Source organism: Babjeviella inositovora (assembly GCF_001661335.1).
Source record: "Babjeviella inositovora NRRL Y-12698 unplaced genomic scaffold BABINscaffold_12, whole genome shotgun sequence".
NCBI lineage: Eukaryota > Fungi > Ascomycota > Pichiomycetes > Serinales > Babjeviella > Babjeviella inositovora.
This window is the reverse complement of record NW_017566849.1, coordinates 452276-470396: the sequence shown is the minus strand read 5'-3', so window position 1 is coordinate 470396 and position 18121 is coordinate 452276. Positions and strand designations below refer to the sequence as shown.

Genomic DNA, 18121 nt, shown 5'->3' with positions numbered 1-18121 from the left:
GGCTTGAATTAGCTAGCCCGGACGAACACTACAGTGATTACTTGACAGCATCTGCCATCCTGTGGTTTTTCATTCACGTGAGAGACTAGCAGCCGAGGTGGAATAAATTTGAGCGATACAGAGAAAATTCTCATGGAATGTAAGACAAGCTTCGTGAATCCATGTAACAGGGAATTTCCGGCTCGGCCAGTTAAAAGGAGCTCCGTCTGTATGCCGGCTTTATCGTTTTGAAACGCGTTGCTTGGCATCATAGCATGGCCATGTGTCCCCTCAGCCCCGCTCTCTCAAGGTTATAAATATCTCTACCCGTACTTTCAGCTCTGGGTTCAAGATGATTAACCAAGAGAAGAAGGCTATGTGGCGAGATATAGACCTGGCGAGATTGCAAGGGCTGGGGTTACCCGACATGCGCCGCACCGCTAGTCTCAGTTATTTGATCCCCGTTTTCGCGGTGTCTGCGCTGGGCCTCGAACAAAATGCGGTGACAAGAACCAACCAGCACAGGTCTTTGGACTGCCTTTGGCGACCATATCACGGGAGGTGGGATTGGACGTTTAATAGCTGAGAATTTTTCTGTGCCGCTATCGTACTGTGGGAGAAGCAACATCCTTAGGGTGTGCCCGTGTAATCTCAATTCTAAATTAAATTAATGAGGAGATTATCCATTTCGTCAACGCCCTTACGGCGCGAGTCAAAGATAACTTCAGAGGTTAAACGGGAGAGCCAGCAGCAAACTCCTTCCGCGTTGGAAATAAGCGAAGGAAGGTATTTTTATCAATATCCATGAACCAGTTGGTTTAGACAGGACAGGATTCAGTAACCGGCCAAGGTATCCAAACAAAGGAATTTGAGTGTCAGACCGTGCGATAGTATACCATACACTCCTAGATCTGTTTTCGTAAACGGTGAGCCCTCTGCAGCCTCCCAGCCTTACCTGATGGTCACACATAGGCTGGTCTCTGTCCCAGAGTAGATAACGTTTTGATTAAACTTTGTGAAACACTCGAGTATATGAAACAGACTCTAAAATTGTCTTTTAAAGCTCGGGACCTAATTTCCCAGACACCATAGAATTAGCTATGTAAGTCTGACCCACTTGACCATACCCAATATTCCACCGATCTCGCCAGTTTGTGCCCTAACCTCACTGTCTACGCCCCAGGCCCTTAATACATTTTATGATTCAATCCAGTGAAGATATATATACATGAAATCGGTGCCACTTGCCACCGAAATACGATTCTGTGCTAATGCGATCCTATTTCTCCCTCTCTTAGTTCAACTTCAACTCGTTTACCCTGACCACAGTGTATGGAGACTTGTTAAAGGCTCTTCTGTACTCTCTGGTTCTCTTCTGCTTGATGATTCTCTTCGACAATTGCTTCTTGGTCTTTTCGATGACAGTGCAGCTGATCTTGTACAAGTCCTGACTAATCCCCTCGCTCTGGTGGTAGGTAAAGTCTCTGTTACCAATGGTGACAACGTCGTTCAAATGCAACTTGTCACCGATGTCGGCTTCCTTCACGTTGTATGGCAAATTGATGATGTCACCCTCGGTGACCAAAAACTGTCTGCCGTGAACCTTGATAGTGGCGTATAAGGAGGCTGATGGGGATAACTTCAACGGGGTTAAATCTGTGACGGTCTTGGCCTCGGGTTCAGCGGCAGCCTGTTGTGAAATGGTGGAGGTGCTGAATAGTCTTGGGATTGAGGCAAAGGCCGGACGTGGAGTAAGTAACTTGCTCACTGGAGCCCTCAAACTAGCAAATCTTTGCATCATGGTGTGGGTGATGGTGACTAATTCTAATATTTTCTGTTTGTGTCTAAGTTTCTATAGTGAGAATTTTGATGGAAAAACTTTAACCAGATTCGGTGGGCGCACAACAATTGTGACGTCTGCATGAGATGTAAACTGTGGATAAAGGCAAGGGATGTGCCACACTTTGAAATATGAAAATCTAAATTGCTTATATTAATACTCCTCTCGTAAGAAATGTCAGTAATGTCTTTAACTACGGAAAAATACGGTCTGGAACATGGATCTGGAACATTGTTTTGAGCTGAAACAGCGATGTTATGGGTAGCCCTCTATAATACATCCTGTTTTCTAGGAATAGCGTAAAATCTTGAGTATATAAGCTCTAGCGGTGGTAAGATACATAAAATAGCTATTTAATAAAACCGTCAGGCAATTTTACAAATCTTATCCTCCTTCTGCTGGGCCAATCTGAGGTAGGTCGCCGCCGGAATCACCACCTCGACTATAAACAAAAAGAAAAAACAGCTGCTTCAGCTCAGACCAAATTCTCGGGATTGGTCTCGTGTTTAGACAAGCTTGGCGTAACGACCTTCGGAGTCCTTGCTTTCGGACTTCATTCTGATGTAGATGGCAGCAGGAATTGCGAGAACCAAAAACATGACCCCACCGACGATCCAGATCCAGTTGTCTAACTGCTCAGGAATGTGCTTTTGCCTGAAATCCTCGACCGTCGCGTCGGTGGTGTTGAGATATTCGATCTTGATATCCACCACTTTAATCGGCTTGATGGGCCTATCATTCTTGGTCTTGACGTTTTCAATCTTGTGCAAGACATCCATGCCGTCGATCAACTGGCCAAACACAACGTGTCTGTTGTTAAGGTGAGGGGTGGGCACGGTAGTGATGAAAAACTGCGAGCCGTTCGTGTCTCGGCCACTGTTGGCCATGGACAATCTGCCCACACGGTCATGTTTTAAACGGAAATTTTCGTCCGGGAACTTTTTCCCGTAAATAGAATAGCCCCCCGTCCCGTTTTCGTTCTCAAAGTCACCTCCCTGAATCATGAATTTAGAAATGATACGGTGGAAAACGGAGTTGAGGTACCCATGGCCATGTTCATCGGAAGCCAACCCCACAAAATTCAACACTGTCTGGGGGACATAAGACTCGTATAACGCTAATGATAAGGTTCCGAGGACGTTCTGTGTGTTGCCTTCCATTTCCGCCACGGTAAAGCGCACAACGTGCGATGCGGGCGGGTCTGCGGGTGGCGGTACCTCGCCAGGTGGTGCCACTGCAAAAACTGCAAAGGTACAGAAGAAAAGTATGGTCAATTGTTTGAACAACATTGTATGAGGGGGGGCAAGATAGAGGTTGGATGAGAGGGATTGGTATTGCGCTTTATCGATACGCGTCTCCTCCGTGCGCCCCGTGAATACCAGGCATAATACAGGTCACGTGATCGCGTCAACTGGAATCATGGGTACACCGCGGATCACCAACGGTGGTTAACAGGCATGAAACACCCAATCCAGAAACTATACTGAAAACTAGTCTTAACATCAACACCCAAATCATTTCGCCTGGATAACCGTTATACACTCCATGTCCTTTCCAAAGCTTCTCGTTCAACTGCCCACAGCATGCACGACTTCCATTACCTTAACTATATAGTATACATTCCGTCTACTCCCCGTCAGATGCTTCGCTACCAGTCTCACTATCAGTTTCCTCACTATCAGTCTCATCACTGTCAATATCCTCGCTGTCAGTCTCTTCATCTCCAGTTTCTTCCTCTCCAGTCTCTTCCCCACTCTCTTCGTGGTCCGCTTCCAAGGTCTCCACAGACACCTGGTAGCCCAACCTGGTCAAGGTCTCGGTGAAGGCGGCCTCCTTGCTTGGACTGACACACCCAAAGATGCTCGATTTACCGGCATCAAACAAGTTGACAAAGTACTTGTTAGTGGTATCCTGCAAGTCCTGCACCGTGAGCTTTTGGACCTGGCCCAAGAATTTGGTGGTAAAGTCACCACCACGGTTTTTGAACACAACGTCGAGGATTTTACCGTTACCAGTGCTCAAGGAATTGCTCTGGCCATTCACCACGGTGTTAACCAAGGAGGCCACGGCACCCTCCATCGCGGACTGGACGAAGGGGGTCTCACCGGTGGCAAAGCCCTGGATGATGGTGTGGGCCACCTTGAGCGCCTCCTCACCATCGCTGCCTCTGTAGATGTCAAACATCAAGTTCCCAAACTCCAAATCGCGGTGAATATTGGCACCGTAGGCCAACCCCGTCCCACGGATCCCGCGCCAGAACGGACCTTCCACCGCTTGTAAGTACTCGGAAACCAAAGCAATCTTCGGCATATCCGGGTGTAAGTAGTCTGTCGGGATCTTGGTAGCGGCAATTAAGTATGCGGAGTCTGAGGCCGGAGCACTGATCAAGAAAGCCTTCCCCCTGACGTCGCTTTCTGGCTTCAACGCCGCCAAAGTGCGCGGAATCGCACTCACGGCGGTGGTGTTGCCGATAACAAGCACATCAAACACCGAAACCGGCTTTTCAATGCTCAAAATGTCCCCGGCAACCACCAAACGCATGTTGCCGTTGGTGAACAACTGAGATCTGACCTCGTTCAACGTTGCAAGCACGGTGGCAAGACCCTCGTCGGACTCCAAAAGCGCGGAAGTATCCTTAAGGAACGCTTCCAACGTCAAACAGTCCTTCGCAACCCTCATCGAGCGCGCGGACAAGCTGCTGCGGTTGTACACAGAGTTCAACATAGTACTGCCGTCGCGCTTCTTTTCCGGGAGTGACAACGCCAACTTATCCACGGCGTTCTTCACACGCGCCTTGGTAAAGACGGAATCAAAGAGTGACTTCCGGATCCACTCCACGGCCTTCGCTACCTTGTGCTTCTCAACCTGGACGGTCACATTCACCACCTCGTCGAACTGACCCTGGAAGGACGAGTGGAACCACGCTTCCACGGTGTCCTGTTTCAACGCCGCGATGGCATCTTGGTACGGCGTCTCGGATCCGTCCGCATTCTGAATTGGTAACGCAAACATCAATTCCTCAAAGAGCTCCATGTACGGAAGCAGCGCCTCTGGAACCGCGAAGGAGCCGAACATGGCGTTCACCGTGATAAACTGCGATTCGTAGTGCTCAAAGTGGAAGAAAAGCGGCAACTGGGCATCTGCTGCCACATGCCGGGCAACTTCCAGAGAGGCACCGCTGGTGTACGCGCTGTCGACAAGCGTATTGGTACCGGCCTTGACGGAAACCGTGTTGATGAACTCAATCTTGGCTGGATCCGGTCTGCCAAACTCCACAAGCAACGCCTCCGGAATCGGTGTGTCGTTCAACGCGGTGGCGTCCTCGAGTTTCTTGCGCAACTTCTCCAACCCCTCTTTACCAAAGGCACCCTTGCGCTTCTTCAACAACGCCTTGTCCACCTTCTTGTGCTCTTCGTACAACGTGGCAGACGGCCGGGCAATGACCGTCACGTGGGGGCTGGACACAAACACCAGACGCAACATGGCTGTCCATTGCTCCTCCGTCCACTCGAGTAACTCGTCGTACTCGTCCAAGTTCTGTGTCCATTTGGCCAAGTCCGTCCCGTCGACGTTCCCGTACATGAACTCCTCGATGGCGATGGTGGAGAGCAGCTCCGGCGACTTTTCGGTCGCAAACACAAACTTTAACCTCTGCTGTTCCAACACCTGACGCACGCGCACGACATCCACCGTGTGAGCGGTGAGAAGCTCCAACACCTTCGCAGCGACGGTGTCGAGCTGCGCGTACGGAACTCCCGACACGTTCATCACCAACCGCGTGCGCAACAAGTCCGAGGTGTAGTACTCGACCTCAGTGGCGAGCGGCTCATCGATCTCGACCAACGCCTGCTGGAGGTATGCTGCAGGAGAGTCCGTGAGGTAGGTACCCAAGATGTCCAATGCAACGTTGGCCGTGACGTTGCCGTGGGCCGGTCCGAGCCAGTTAAACTGAATCTCCCCCGATGATTCGTCGTCATCGGGGAACTCGATGGTCTTGAGGACAGACAGCTGGAGATGGGTATCGACAGGGGAGTCGACGAACGGACGCTTGTGTGGGGGTAAATCTGCCAACGTGGGCAACGCAGCATCGAACTTCTCGATGGTGGCCAAGAGCTCAGTCTCGTCAACAGAGCCGGTGATGATCACGCACAAGTTGTCGGAGCGGTAGTTGTCGCGGTGAAACTTACTAATGCGTTCATTTGTCAACTCGCGCAAGCTCGGCAACAACCCGCCGGTTTCGGACGAATAGCCGGATTCCGGGCTATACAACGCGCGGGAGCTCTCCAAGTCAGATAAGAACCAACTCTGATTCGCAATGCCCTGCATCTCGGAGAACACAACCCCCTTTTCTTTCGCCTTTCCGTCAATGTGGTACACCTCGGTGTAGCACGCCTCATCAGTCAAGGTGGGGCGGAATAAGTGGTCGAGGTAGATTGGCAACAACATCTGGAAGCCCTCCCACCCGGCTGTCGTGAGTGTGTACACTGTCTGGTCGACCGCGGTCCACGCGTTTGTCGACGAGAAACAGCGGTTACCGAGCGTATCCAACAATCCCTTGTACTTGTAGTTGTCAGATCCCATGAAGATCAAGTGTTCAAGTGTGTGGGGCGAGCCGCTGTCGTCGGTGCATTCGGTGGCGACCGCGAAGTAGCCGTTGACGACTGGTGTGGACTGGTTGATGTAGGTCAACTGGAGACCGGTCCGGCTGGAACGCCATTTCTTGATGTGCGCCGGCGCATAATCCACCTTGAAGCTGGATTGGAGTTGCAAGTTAGTCATACGGAGTAGTCTGAGCAGCGTGAGGGGAGTAGAGAGATAACCGAGAAAAGGTGGCAGTTTGTGTCAAAAAAAAAAAAAAAAAAAAAAAAGGTATAGATATGCGGCGCAAAGTATGCTGGTAAGGGCACGATAAATAAGGCTTGGTGCGCGACGCAGCTAGGTAAGAATTAAAAAGTTGAGTGGAGCTTACAGAGGTATAATGAATCATATTGATTATAGGGGTTGGTATAATCTGTAACTTTGCAGGCTATGCATTAAACATACACAGAGTTTTGAAAGGCGTTGAGCGATGCGTAACTGTCGCACAACGCGGTTATGGCACGTTGCCCTTAAAGAACTGGGCTATATCTGATCCCGTGGAATAGTTACTTGCTCTAGTGCTATATATCAATCGTCTACTGGGTGTAATTTCTCCCTCAGCTTATCGTGAATATCTTTATCTGGTACGTGGCCACATATGAAATCGCGGCTAAAGCATATTTTAGAAAATTTTGTGAACGGTTATCAAACAATTAGCTTACTGGGCCAAGTATGAATCTCTCCCCAACCATGACTTCGTATCCAACAAATAACTTATACACACAACTCCAATCTCTGGACCCATCACATGAATGGTCAATCGGCAGACTTGGATATTCTGGAAATATAACCAGTGCTAAAAATATCTAGCCGAAGATACCACAAACGTTTCACGGCCGCAACATATGGCTGAACCGTACCGATTTCCCATTATAGAAGTAACCATAATTCTGTAGCGGTATGTATTAAGCCCCAGCGCTATACCTCTCTCCAACTTATATTTCCACCATCCGTAGACCCTAGTGCCTTTCTAACCAAAGATCCCGAGCTCAAACACTAGTTATTACCGAACTACATCCTTCACAACAACGGAAAATTTCAGACGCTTCGTTTATAAATCAAACCATAAAGTACTCTCTTTCTTCTGACAAACTCATATACCATGGTTCTGCTCACCACCCCTTGGCATGGTAGTTGTCCATTTCATCCTCTTCCCAGGAGGAGCCAAACAGCGGCGCCCCGTTGATCCCCACGGGCATCTTGCCGAGCTTGTTGTCGGTCAACAAGCTCTTGCGCAAGCTGTCGCTCAACTCGGTTGCGAGCATCTGGCGACGAACTGCCTTGGGCGAGAGTGCGTGGCCGAAGCTGGGCGGAATCTCCTGGGGCGACGCTGCGCGGTCGACAAAGCGCGACAGATGCACTTTGCTCAGTCGAGACCTTCCCCTGTCGTCATCCGCTTTCAGTAGCGGCGACAACGCCTGCATTGTGCTCTGGTGTCTGCTGCTCGCGCTGCCCACACTCTCTGCACTGCTAGCGCTATCAGTATGGAAAGAAACGCGGGTACCTGGTCTCCCGGAGCGGCCTCTTTCAGGTATCCGTTCGGCCTCTAGTTCGTGATTCAGCATCTGGTGGTCTGCCTCCGCGAGACGCTTTTGAAGACGGTTCGGCGCAAACATATGTGTGGAGACGGTGGTACGGAGCAACGCACCCGCAGCGGTGGGCACACGTACCTCAGTACCACGCATGGCGCTGAAGTAGTTGGTCAAATTCAACGCGCTTCGGCCAATCCTCTGCGTAAACGTGGGCGACTTGAGGCTATTGTTCATCGTGGAGATTGCACTGTTCAGAGACCGAGCCTGAATGGTTTCGCTGGAGGTTGAAAGCATGTCCATGTCCATGCTGGCCATGGCGTTGATGTTTGTGGTTGAAACAGAGGGAGTGACGCGTGCAGTCATGTCGTCAGGCGAGTGAGGGTGGTGCGAGTTTGCGTGGAGCTTCATGGACGACGAGAGGTACGCTAGAGTGGTTGACCGTTGTACCTGCGGTCTTGAAGCGGCATGGACAAGCGACGTAGTGGACGTAGAGGCTCTTGGGACGTCGCTGTGGAACGAAGGACTCACCGTCTTGCTTCGTGAGTGGGATGAGACCTGGGGCTGTCCGTCAAACAAACCGCTGAGCAATGACTTCTGGAGCTTCGTCGTAGACGTATTTCTGTTTTTGTGGCGACTAAAGTCCAAGCTCTTCTCGCTGTCATCAGAGAAAGAAGACCACTCGGAGTCGTCACTGAAGGAGTCTTCTTCCTCTTCTTCGTCTCCGTAGATCTCATCTTCCCCGTCGGTCCCAAACGCTGCAGTGGATATCGTGGCGCTGCTGTTGGTTTTGATCGGCTTGCGGTTGAATCCAAACAAAGAATCGGCCTTCGGTTCATCCAAGTTTTTCCTGAGTACATCGAGCTGTGACGAGCTGTTTCCCATCGGCGGGCTAGGCGAGCTGTCGAGGAAGAACATGCCGTGTTTCTGCGGCCTCTCCTCAGAGCTATCCGAGAGCTCTTCCTTAGACATGCTGGTCATTCCCAAGTTGTCGAGCAACGTTACTCTCTTGACGTGGGTATTCCCCAAACCCTTAGGAGACCCTCTAGGCGGGGTGTCTAGAGACTCCGTGAATCTAGAGGTGGAGTGATGGCTCTCCGGGAGAATCTTCAATCCCTGGTGTTTGTGTGTGTCGGAACTGTGCCTTCCAGTCTTTGATCCCTGATGCTTGCCCAAATCAAATTTCGGTCCCAGGTGCTTCGCGTCTGACTTTGTCCTTCGATGCGAATCAACCGATTTCAGCAGATCGATCGATATCTGCGAGTCAACTGACCTCGGCAACTCAACCGATCCCAGATGCTTGCTGGAGTCTTTTGGTCCCTTTACAGAATCAATTTTAGACTCACTCCGATGGATGCTTAGGGTAGACGGTTGGAAGCCTCGTACCACCGAAGGACTGCGATTGAGCTCGTCGACGTTCCGTGGCGCAAACATCGACTGGTGCTGGTTGGGCTGGACCACGTTCTGAGCCGGTGCCTTTGGCTGTGCCCGGGGGTCCTTCTTCTTCCACGTCAGTTTCCGCGGGGTCGGGTTGCGGAGCTGCGGCTTGGTCCGGTTATCGTGAAGTACCGCGTAGTGGTCTCGCTGGTCGCGTCTCCGCGGAAGCGAACCGAGAGAGGACTCTGACGACGTGAGACCAAAGTCGCTGTTGGCATCGTCCTCGCCGGAGATGCTGTCTGCCTCATCGAATTCGCTGTCGCTCCCGGAAACCTCGTTGGTGGTTTCCTGATAGCCATTGCTCATGCTAACTTGCGAAGATTTCTTGCGGGGATTCGTGGGCTCGTGAGTCTGGTTACTGGTTTGTTCGTGAGTATTTGTCTCCTTGCGGGTTGGCTCGGAAACATTACTAAACAACGACGGACGGGGGTGTTGAACCGAAGTTGCGCTTTGCGAGTGACCTTGATTAAACAACGACGGCGACTTAACCCTGGGCTTGGAATTGTTGCGAATATGCGTCGCTGGAGGCGTCGGGGAACGGGTTCCGGAAATATTACCAGTGCTAAACTTGTTGAGCGAGCCCACCGTTCGAGATTCCCCCTTTAGCTCGGTTTTCGCATCCCGCAAGAACCGCTCCTTGGAGTTGGACCTCTGCTTCAGCACCTGGGGCCGTATGTGGGTATGGTTTTCCCCCTTTTGCTTGGTCTTGGGCTTGCTGAAGTCGTAATTCAAGTCTTTCATGAACGGCTGGAGCTCGTACGCCTTTTGTGACTTGCCTGAACTGTAGCTCTCGTTGCGAGTGTTGTTGATCTCATAAAGCGTCCGGAAGTCCTGGAGCGTGATGATCTGGTTTTTTTGCTGGCGCGCCTTGTTATTGTCCAGCTGGCAGACCAAGCCGCGGTTTACAAGTCGCCAACTGATGTTTTCTAAACGCGCGCCATTCTTGATGAACTGCGACGTCTTGGTGATGGTGGTCCACACAGTGAGCACGTCGTGGGTGGAGTTTCCTGGTGTGGCGGGCGTGGCAAGCCGGGCTAAGTTTTCCAATGAAACTTCCAAAAACGGGATCTTTGTCGGTGCCTTGTGGAAATGTCGCGCGGTGGTTGAGAAGTAGTCGTCATCGTCAACGAAGGACGGGTGTTTGGGCGTGAAGTAGTCTTCCTTTTTGGGCATCCTGAGCGGTAATACGAAAGGGGGAGACAAATGGAGAGCACCCGTTAATGGATATGATAGTTAAATGGATAAGTGATGCGAAGAGGAGGGGGTGATATGGTCAAGACTAGATGGAGAGCGGTTTGTTGGGATTGATGAGTTATGCTGGTGGATACCGCTAGCGTTCCGGGATGGCCAACGGGTGGGTAAAATGGAAGTAACAACGTTACACGAATGACGTAGCTGAATGTATTTGCCGTAGAGTTGGCTGAGGAAAAGTGAAGGTTGAGCTGAGAAGATGTACCACAAAGTGTAGCTAGAAAAAGTGAAAACTTTAAGCGCGCAGAATTCTGGAGATATGGGGACGGCGTTTAGGGTCGCGCGGACGAGGAATTACCAAGGTTGCGAGACAATATTTTTCAAGGTCTTGGTTCACGCCAATATTCACGTTCGCTTTAGTACTGCGATAAAAATACATATCCACAACCCTTTCTAGGAAGACGGTACCGCCTTATCGGCCTTTGTTACGGTTTCCTACGCGGTATCGATTCGTGCATCACGTGTGTATGTAATGACCCGGACATGGATGTCCTAGGGTCAGGCGGCGCTGGGTGCAGGAGTACCATTTGACAGCAAAAAAGGTTTTGCGAGGGGCGAACACACGCCATGACCAGTACTGTAACAGCAACGTCCTGCATGAGAATCGCGTTCCGCTCCATGACGGTCATTTATCTGGACAAGAGTCCAGGAAACACATAATAAGTCTAGAGAGCGATTGTATTATCTGTATACTACGGGACTTGAGATTTATTTTAGGTTCTCGTCTAGTCTCACACGTGGTGTCACCAGGACTAACGTGCTTTTCCTAACGTTCCGTGAGTTTACTTATATCCGGACTTCGGAGATGGCGGGCAGCACGCTTGGTCGCGCCCTGATAGTATTCTCCGGTTACGTTCAAGCGGGCTATGGCAGCCCCCTCCAGACGTTAGCTGACGATACACCTAGAAGCAAATTTTTGCCAAATCTGGGGCACTCGGGGTCTGCAGAAAAGGTCAGCACCGGACCCTCGTGTGTTTCTAAAGGGTGCATACTCGTACCCCCGTGTTTACATATATGTAGTCGCCCCACCTTTCCAGAGTAGCATGGTTGGTATAAGACGCAAGAGGTTCGGGCCCGGACTTGCCATGGTTAGTGGGGCCAAATGCGGGGGACGCAACGTTAGTTTTTAAAGTGCATGTGCTAGAACGAGAGGGTGGGGTAATTCGAGGGGGAACCAAACCCAACTCTGGTAGACATAACAGTATCAAGCACTATTATGAGATAGAACGAGATTTATCCTTTGTGTTTTTTCTTAACCTTCGAAGAGACTGAACGTTGAGTATCTTCTTTTCTAGTGCAATTTTGCCCCCCGATGACTCCGGCACTTGCGCGCGATGGAAATACCTGAGGTGATTTCCCGCCAATGTCCCAAGCATACAACCGCATAGAAAGTCTATGCCTTATCCCCGGTTTAGCCGTACAAGGATGGATGTACTCTGTTGAAGCCGGCGAAAGTATATCTGTATAAAATCCCATGAATTTTGCAATGTTATTTATAACCGTTTTATATGCAGCGCATTGAGTGTCTGATCTGAAGTATGGTTATTGACTCTACGGAGATCTCAACACCTTGTCGGCTAGTTGATTTGTCATTAGTCTCTGGCGGGCAAATCATAAGTCAAAAATATACCGGTGTGGGACCACTGACCAGGTTAGGGACTATGAAATCGGCACATGTTAACTTAAACCAGGTGGGATCAGACGGTTTTTGTCCCGTTGAGTTTTCCCGCAGCCATGCTTGAAATGCCTCCACCTCAGGTGCGAGCACCGTAAATTTCGTACTGAAAGCATATTCATCCCTGGTTCTGCTAAAACAGTATAGGTTGGTGTGCTAGAGAAACCATCTGATATTCCTGCTAGTACTAGCCTTTATCCCTTCAACTGATATCCTACAGTATGCACCACATACAAACTGATGACAGGTCTGTGCAGGATGCTTACCTAATCCCCTCCAAAAATTTGCTCGCTCCAATTTCTTTTTCATACTCCACTTTGCAGGGTGGTATAATACGACGCCTACGAGCAGAATCAGACTATTCTTCCACATATACGTACACTCAAAAGTAACAATGTCTGCTTACCCATGGTACACCAGAGTCCTTGATTTGGCCCACAGAGCCACCGTCACTGTTTTGGCCGGTGGTACCGTCTATATGTTGGGTGGTTTGGGATACATCCTCTGGGCCAACAACGACCCAGTCAAGTACGAGTCCGCGATTCCATCCCAGCAGCAGTTGGAGCAGCTCAAGGAATCCTCCATCCCAAAGAACTTTGATGATGCCCTTGCAGAAAAGAAATGAGCGAAAACCTCGACGTGGCCAATAAAGCAGACGTAACTCGGAGGTTTCCAAATTGGTGATCGGTACCTCTCTGGCAATAATCCACCAAAGTTAGCCATAGTGACTTTAATGTCTCTTTATTTCCATTCCTTTCACGGACCTGTACATATCACAATATAACATTTATTCGGAACATCTTAGTCTCCTATTTGGGCTTTCTCTAAGTTTTATGCACTCTCAACTATGCGTATCACTTGATATCGTTCGAAATACCTTTTATTTGGAGTCTTCCATTTGGGTTGGTCAGCATTTATCATTTTTGTGTACCATAATATCATTCCCTAAAATAGCTTGGTGTGCAAGTCTTTCTGCATTCGGGACACGGTACTGAATTATATCGTTCTTTCTCTAAGTTTGATTTATGATTTGACATCTTTTCAAATTATCCCATCTTGATAGATACTAGAATTATTGAATATTATTGAATACTATTGAATACTATTGAATACTGTTGAATACTGTTGAAGCAGTTATAGTGAAGCTTTCTCTGTGCTCAGGGGTGTCGTGTCTCCACCGTGTCGCCTCCGAAAATCCAACCTCTATCTCACCAAAGACTGGCGGCAAACGAATATTAAAGCAATTGCAATTGCCCCCGCACAAAAGATACAATCACCTTATACTTGATTTTAGAGCCGCTATAACCAAGCATTTATCCAATTAACACATACAACTATGGCTGATAGATACTCCTTCTCCTTAACCACCTTTTCCCCAAGGTATGTACCGTGTCCACTGTGACCTAGATCTCTACTAACACCTCCAGCGGCAAGTTGGTGCAAATCGAATACGCATTGAACGCCGTCAAACAGGGAATCACGTCGTTGGCGATTAAATCCACAAATGGGATTGTTCTTGCGACTGAAAAGAAGTCCAGCTCGTCGTTGATCAAGCTAGACGACCAGCTCAAAATAGAAACCTTGACCCCGAACATCGGATGCACCTACGCCGGGATGGGTCCGGACTTCCGCGTCTTGTTGGACAAATCGCGCAAGGTCTCCCACACCAACTACAAGCGCATCTACAACGAGTACCCATCCACCAAGATTCTCGTCGATGAAATCGCCAAGATCATGCAGGAGGCGACCCAATCCGGGGGCGTCAGACCATACGGGGTGTCGCTTTTGATCGGTGGCTTCAACGAGCACGACCAAACCTACCTGTTGTATCAGGTTGATCCATCCGGCTCCTACTTCCCGTGGAAGGCCACCGCCATCGGCAAGAATGCCACCGCGGTCAAGACGTTCTTGGAGAAGAGATGGAACGAAAATTTGGAGATCGAAGACGCAATCCATATCGCCTTGTTGGCCTTGAAGGAGAGTGTCGACGGCGAGTTGACCGGCGAAAACATCGAGTTGGCCCTCATCAGCGAGCCTAACGACGACATGTTGGGCTTCAAGGGCACCGATATGAGCGGCCCAAGGTTCAGATTGTTGAGCGCCGAGGAGATCAACGACAGATTGGAAGCTTTGTAGAGGCGATGCCAGTATATTCTTCAATGTATATTACCGTTAGTTTAAGTGTCGTTTGTGCCAGAAATAGCCAAGTTAGAACCGTTAATGCTAATGGTTGAGAGTATTCCATTTCGCATTGTCATTTTTGCTTTATTTGCGAAACGGTATTAGGAAAGATTAATTGTAATATCTAGACCGAGGCTGATATTTCCAGTCTTGCCCAATCTTTATGTCCACTACTATGGCTTCCCCAAAAGAGCACTGATTAAAGTCACACCACACTTCATAACCAGTTCGCCTATGCACCTCTTTTCCTTGTTTCATTTTCATGCCCCAGTTACTCTAATACACATCATAATAATACTATATAATTTTTCTTTTGATTATTTACTTCCAATTTTGTCGCTCACCCTTCAGTTATGCTTCAATTATATCTAACCGACCTTGAAGTACGACTTTGCACACGTGACCTCATCGCTCCTGCACACAGTTTTTCTTTTTGACAAATTTTTTGCATAAAAAAATCTACCCTCACTCTTGATTCATCCCCAGACTACAACTAATTTGCCATGGCCAAACCACAACAAAGAAAGTCCAGACAAAAGTCTACCCGCCGCGCCCAGGACGCGTTCCAGCTTGCGGAAAAGCAGGCGAATGGCGAGTCCTCGGACGAGGATGACGACAGGACGTACCGCGGCAATAGTGCCATCGTGAACTCGCGCCGCTTCACCGGCGAAAACGACGAGGAAGCCGAATTTGAGGACGAAGAGTTGGACTCTGACGAGGCGTTGGGCTCCGAGGATGACTACGACGTGTTGTCCTCGAAGTTCTCACAGACCATCAGAGACAAGGCCAAGGCCAAGAAGGACGCCAAAAAAGAAGCGCGCAAGGCCGGTAAACCGTTATCATTGGATGAAGAGTCCGATGAGGAGCTCTACGACAGCGTGGATGAGTCTGAGTTTGTTTCGTTATCCGAGGTGTGGGATAGAGACGAGAAGGACTTGGCCAGCTCCAAAGCCACGGGACAGGACGTTGTGTTAAATGACGACTGGGAAAGTGAGGAGAGTGAAAGTGAGGAAAGTGAGGAGAGTGAAAGCAACGAGAGTGAGAACGACGAAGAGGAAGAGGAAGATTCTGATTCCGATGATTTGAATGACTCCGACGTGGATCTCACCTCCACCGTGGCAAAGCTTTCTGGAGTCACCAAGACCCGCAAGGCCAAAAAATTCCTCACCACCGTTGGTCTTGAGGAAAACGAATTCAACCTCCCAACAAACGGAAAGAAGCTCTCGCTCAAGGACATGATGTCTGTAGTGGATGCGTCCACGCAGAAAGAGGCGATTTTGATCGACAAGGAGGAGGAAAAGTCACAGGCGTTGGCCGTGCCGTTGCCGAAACGGATCCAGGAGCGTAACGAGCGCCTGGTAGCGTACGAGTTATCCAAACAGGAGGTAGATAAGTGGGAGGATACAGTCAAGCAGAATCGCAGAGCCGAGGTGTTGCAGTTCCCCATGAACCCAGAACCGGCTGTCTCGGTTCCATCGGCGTTTACGCCAAACTCTATCCACGAACCGCTTACGGAGTTGGAGCACAAGGTAAATGACTTGTTGAAGGAGTCGCTCTTGTTGGACGACAAGAAGGAGCAGCAGTTCGAGGACTTGGCGACGGCAAAGATCCCGATCGAGGAGATGAAAAAACGCCAGGCGGAGTTGAGGTTGATGCGCGAGTTGATGTTCCGCGAGGAAAAGAAGGCCAAACGTGTCAAGAAGATCAAGTCCAAGGCGTACCACCGCATCAAGAAGAAGGAGTTGGCCAAGACGCAGGGCTTGGTTGAGGGCTCCGATGACTCTGACGCCGAGGAGCACGATATGAAGCGCGCAAAAGAGAGAATGTCGTTAAAACACAAGAACAACTCCGCATGGGCCAAAAACTTGGTCAAGTCGGGTTTATCCAAGGACAAGTCGAACAGAGACGAGATGGAAGAGATGTTGAGACAGGGCGAGAAGCTCAAGGCCAAGATTTTGGGCTATCGCGAGGGTGAGCAGAGCGACGACAACGTATCAGACCTTGAGAGGGACGATGTTTCAGATAACGAGGAGCGCGGTGGCTTGGGCAAGGGTGTAATGGCGATGGACTTTATGAAAAACGCCGAGAAGCGTGAGCGCGATGAAAATACCAAGACGTTAGAGTTGTTGAGAAAGTTGGAAGCCGACGGGGACATTGAGGGGTTCGAGAAGGAGGTTGATGCGACATCGAGAAATGCCAACCAGGGGAGAAGAACGTACACCCCGAGCGCCGCCGCTGCCAGGGCCGCGACCAATGAGTTCAACTCTCGGGTGGTGGAGGAGACAAAAGTGGATGAAACCAAATCATTGAAGAATAAGTTATCTGCAAAGTTCCAGGCTACGCCGGAGGCGGGTCAGGAGGCTGCGCCGATTGAAGAAAAGGCGGATGCCGCCAATCCGTGGATGGCTGGCGGCGAGACCCACCAGAGAACATCCAAGATCACGGTGGTGGACAAGTCCTCTTCCAAGACACTGAAGCATGGTGCAAAGATCGCCAAGAAGGGCAAGAGAACCGCGGCACAGGTCGCGTCCGAAGACGCGTTGATCGACATGGACCAGACATTGAAGATCCAGGACCCGCTCGCAGACGACTCCGATGAGGGCGAGGCGATGATGTTCAAGCAGAAGAGCTTGATCAAGCAGGCGTTTGCGGGTGACGACGTGGTCAGCGAGTTCCAGGCGGAAAAGAAGAAGGTCATCAAGGACGAAGGCGATCAAAAGGAAGACATGACACTTCCGGGCTGGGGCGGCTGGTGTGGTGGGAACAAAAAGAACAAGAAGAAGAAGGTGGTCAGGACGATCCAGGGTGTGGTCCAGGCCAACAACCGTAAGGATAAGCACATGAAGAACGTCATCATCAATGAGCGTGTCAACAAAAAGAACTTGAAGTACCAGTCGGGTGCCGTTCCGCATGGTTTTGATAATAGCGAGCAGTACGAACGGTCTTTGAGAATGCCAATCGGCCAGGAGTGGACCAGCAGAGAGACCCACCAGAGATTGACAATGCCGCGTGTGGTGGTCAAGCAGGGTCGGGTTATTGATCCGTTGAACGCGCCGTTTAAATAATGATGTTGTCGTGTATATTAGTAACAAGCTTTTGAAACGTAAGCAACCTGTGAGCGAAACAACCTGTGAGTAAAACAACCTGTGAGTAAAACAACCTGTGAGTAAAACAACCTGTTCGCTTCACTCACAGGTAGAAATCCTAATCAAAGCGGGCTTTATTGAGCTAACTGGCTTGTCCAAGTGAACAGGTTCTGTCGGCTCTATTGGCATGCTTTCCAACTCGTAGCGGACATTTCCTTGGGTGGAATCTGATAGCAAACTAATTGACAAGAAATGTTTTATATATCTACACGTTGCCAACCTATCCGGTGTTTGGTTACTAAGCGTTGGATCTAGAGACACATTGTCTTGATTCAACTTTATAACCGGTTGTAACCGAAGCTTACCGCCCAATATTTCCTTTAAATCGCAAGTGCTTTATGGCGTTTATACAATAACCACCGCATTGCAGCACAGCTATTATATTTTATAGTTAGTACGGCGATTTTCTGTAGGGGTATTTCTGTCTTCAGACATTTTGTAGATC

At 49.7% G+C, this 18121-nt stretch overlaps 8 protein-coding genes across 8 annotated transcripts; 4 read left to right on the top strand and 4 right to left on the bottom strand.

The window, feature by feature from the left end:
* Positions 1-1273: 1273 nt before the first annotated feature.
* Positions 1274-1780, bottom strand: BABINDRAFT_168699 (mitochondrial 54S ribosomal protein bL21m; the record flags this gene model as incomplete). Its single annotated transcript, XM_019130603.1, has 1 exon — positions 1274-1780. The coding sequence occupies one exon, from the start codon at positions 1778-1780 to the stop codon at positions 1274-1276; it is 507 nt and encodes a 168-aa protein (XP_018983453.1).
* A 423-nt stretch (positions 1781-2203) lies between these two features.
* On the bottom strand, positions 2204-2979 carry BABINDRAFT_172547 (uncharacterized protein; the record flags this gene model as incomplete). Its single annotated transcript, XM_019130893.1, has 3 exons — positions 2204-2261; positions 2431-2447; positions 2572-2979. 3 exons carry the CDS (start codon positions 2977-2979, stop codon positions 2204-2206), a joined length of 483 nt encoding a protein of 160 aa, XP_018983452.1.
* A 297-nt stretch (positions 2980-3276) lies between these two features.
* Positions 3277-7083, bottom strand: BABINDRAFT_93187 (uncharacterized protein). The gene has a single exon (XM_019132943.1). It carries the CDS (start codon positions 6596-6598, stop codon positions 3446-3448), a length of 3153 nt encoding a protein of 1050 aa, XP_018983451.1. The 5' UTR covers positions 6599-7083; the 3' UTR covers positions 3277-3445.
* A 1-nt stretch (position 7084) lies between these two features.
* On the bottom strand, positions 7085-10753 carry BABINDRAFT_93210 (GATA-like domain-containing protein). Its single transcript, XM_019132944.1, has one exon. The coding sequence runs from the start codon at positions 10594-10596 to the stop codon at positions 7570-7572; it is 3027 nt and encodes a 1008-aa protein (XP_018983450.1). The 5' UTR covers positions 10597-10753; the 3' UTR covers positions 7085-7569.
* Positions 10754-11388: 635 nt separating this feature from the next.
* Positions 11389-11748, top strand: BABINDRAFT_163137 (uncharacterized protein). Its single transcript, XM_019129737.1, has one exon. It carries the CDS (start codon positions 11480-11482, stop codon positions 11714-11716), a length of 237 nt encoding a protein of 78 aa, XP_018983449.1. The 5' UTR covers positions 11389-11479; the 3' UTR covers positions 11717-11748.
* An 878-nt stretch (positions 11749-12626) lies between these two features.
* On the top strand, positions 12627-13396 carry BABINDRAFT_163136 (cytochrome c oxidase assembly protein COX14). Its single transcript, XM_019129736.1, has one exon. The coding sequence runs from the start codon at positions 12744-12746 to the stop codon at positions 12972-12974; it is 231 nt and encodes a 76-aa protein (XP_018983448.1). The 5' UTR covers positions 12627-12743; the 3' UTR covers positions 12975-13396.
* A 283-nt stretch (positions 13397-13679) lies between these two features.
* Positions 13680-14800, top strand: PRE8 (proteasome core particle subunit alpha 2). The gene is made up of 2 exons (XM_019129735.1): positions 13680-13729; positions 13777-14800. The coding sequence occupies exons 1-2, from the start codon at positions 13686-13688 to the stop codon at positions 14483-14485; spliced, it is 753 nt and encodes a 250-aa protein (XP_018983447.1). The 5' UTR covers positions 13680-13685; the 3' UTR covers positions 14486-14800.
* A 233-nt stretch (positions 14801-15033) lies between these two features.
* Positions 15034-17595, top strand: BABINDRAFT_9719 (uncharacterized protein; the record flags this gene model as incomplete). The annotated part of the gene is made up of 1 exon (XM_019133008.1): positions 15034-17595. The coding sequence occupies one exon, from the start codon at positions 15034-15036 to the stop codon at positions 17593-17595; it is 2562 nt and encodes an 853-aa protein (XP_018983446.1).
* Between the last annotated feature and the right edge of the window lie 526 nt (positions 17596-18121).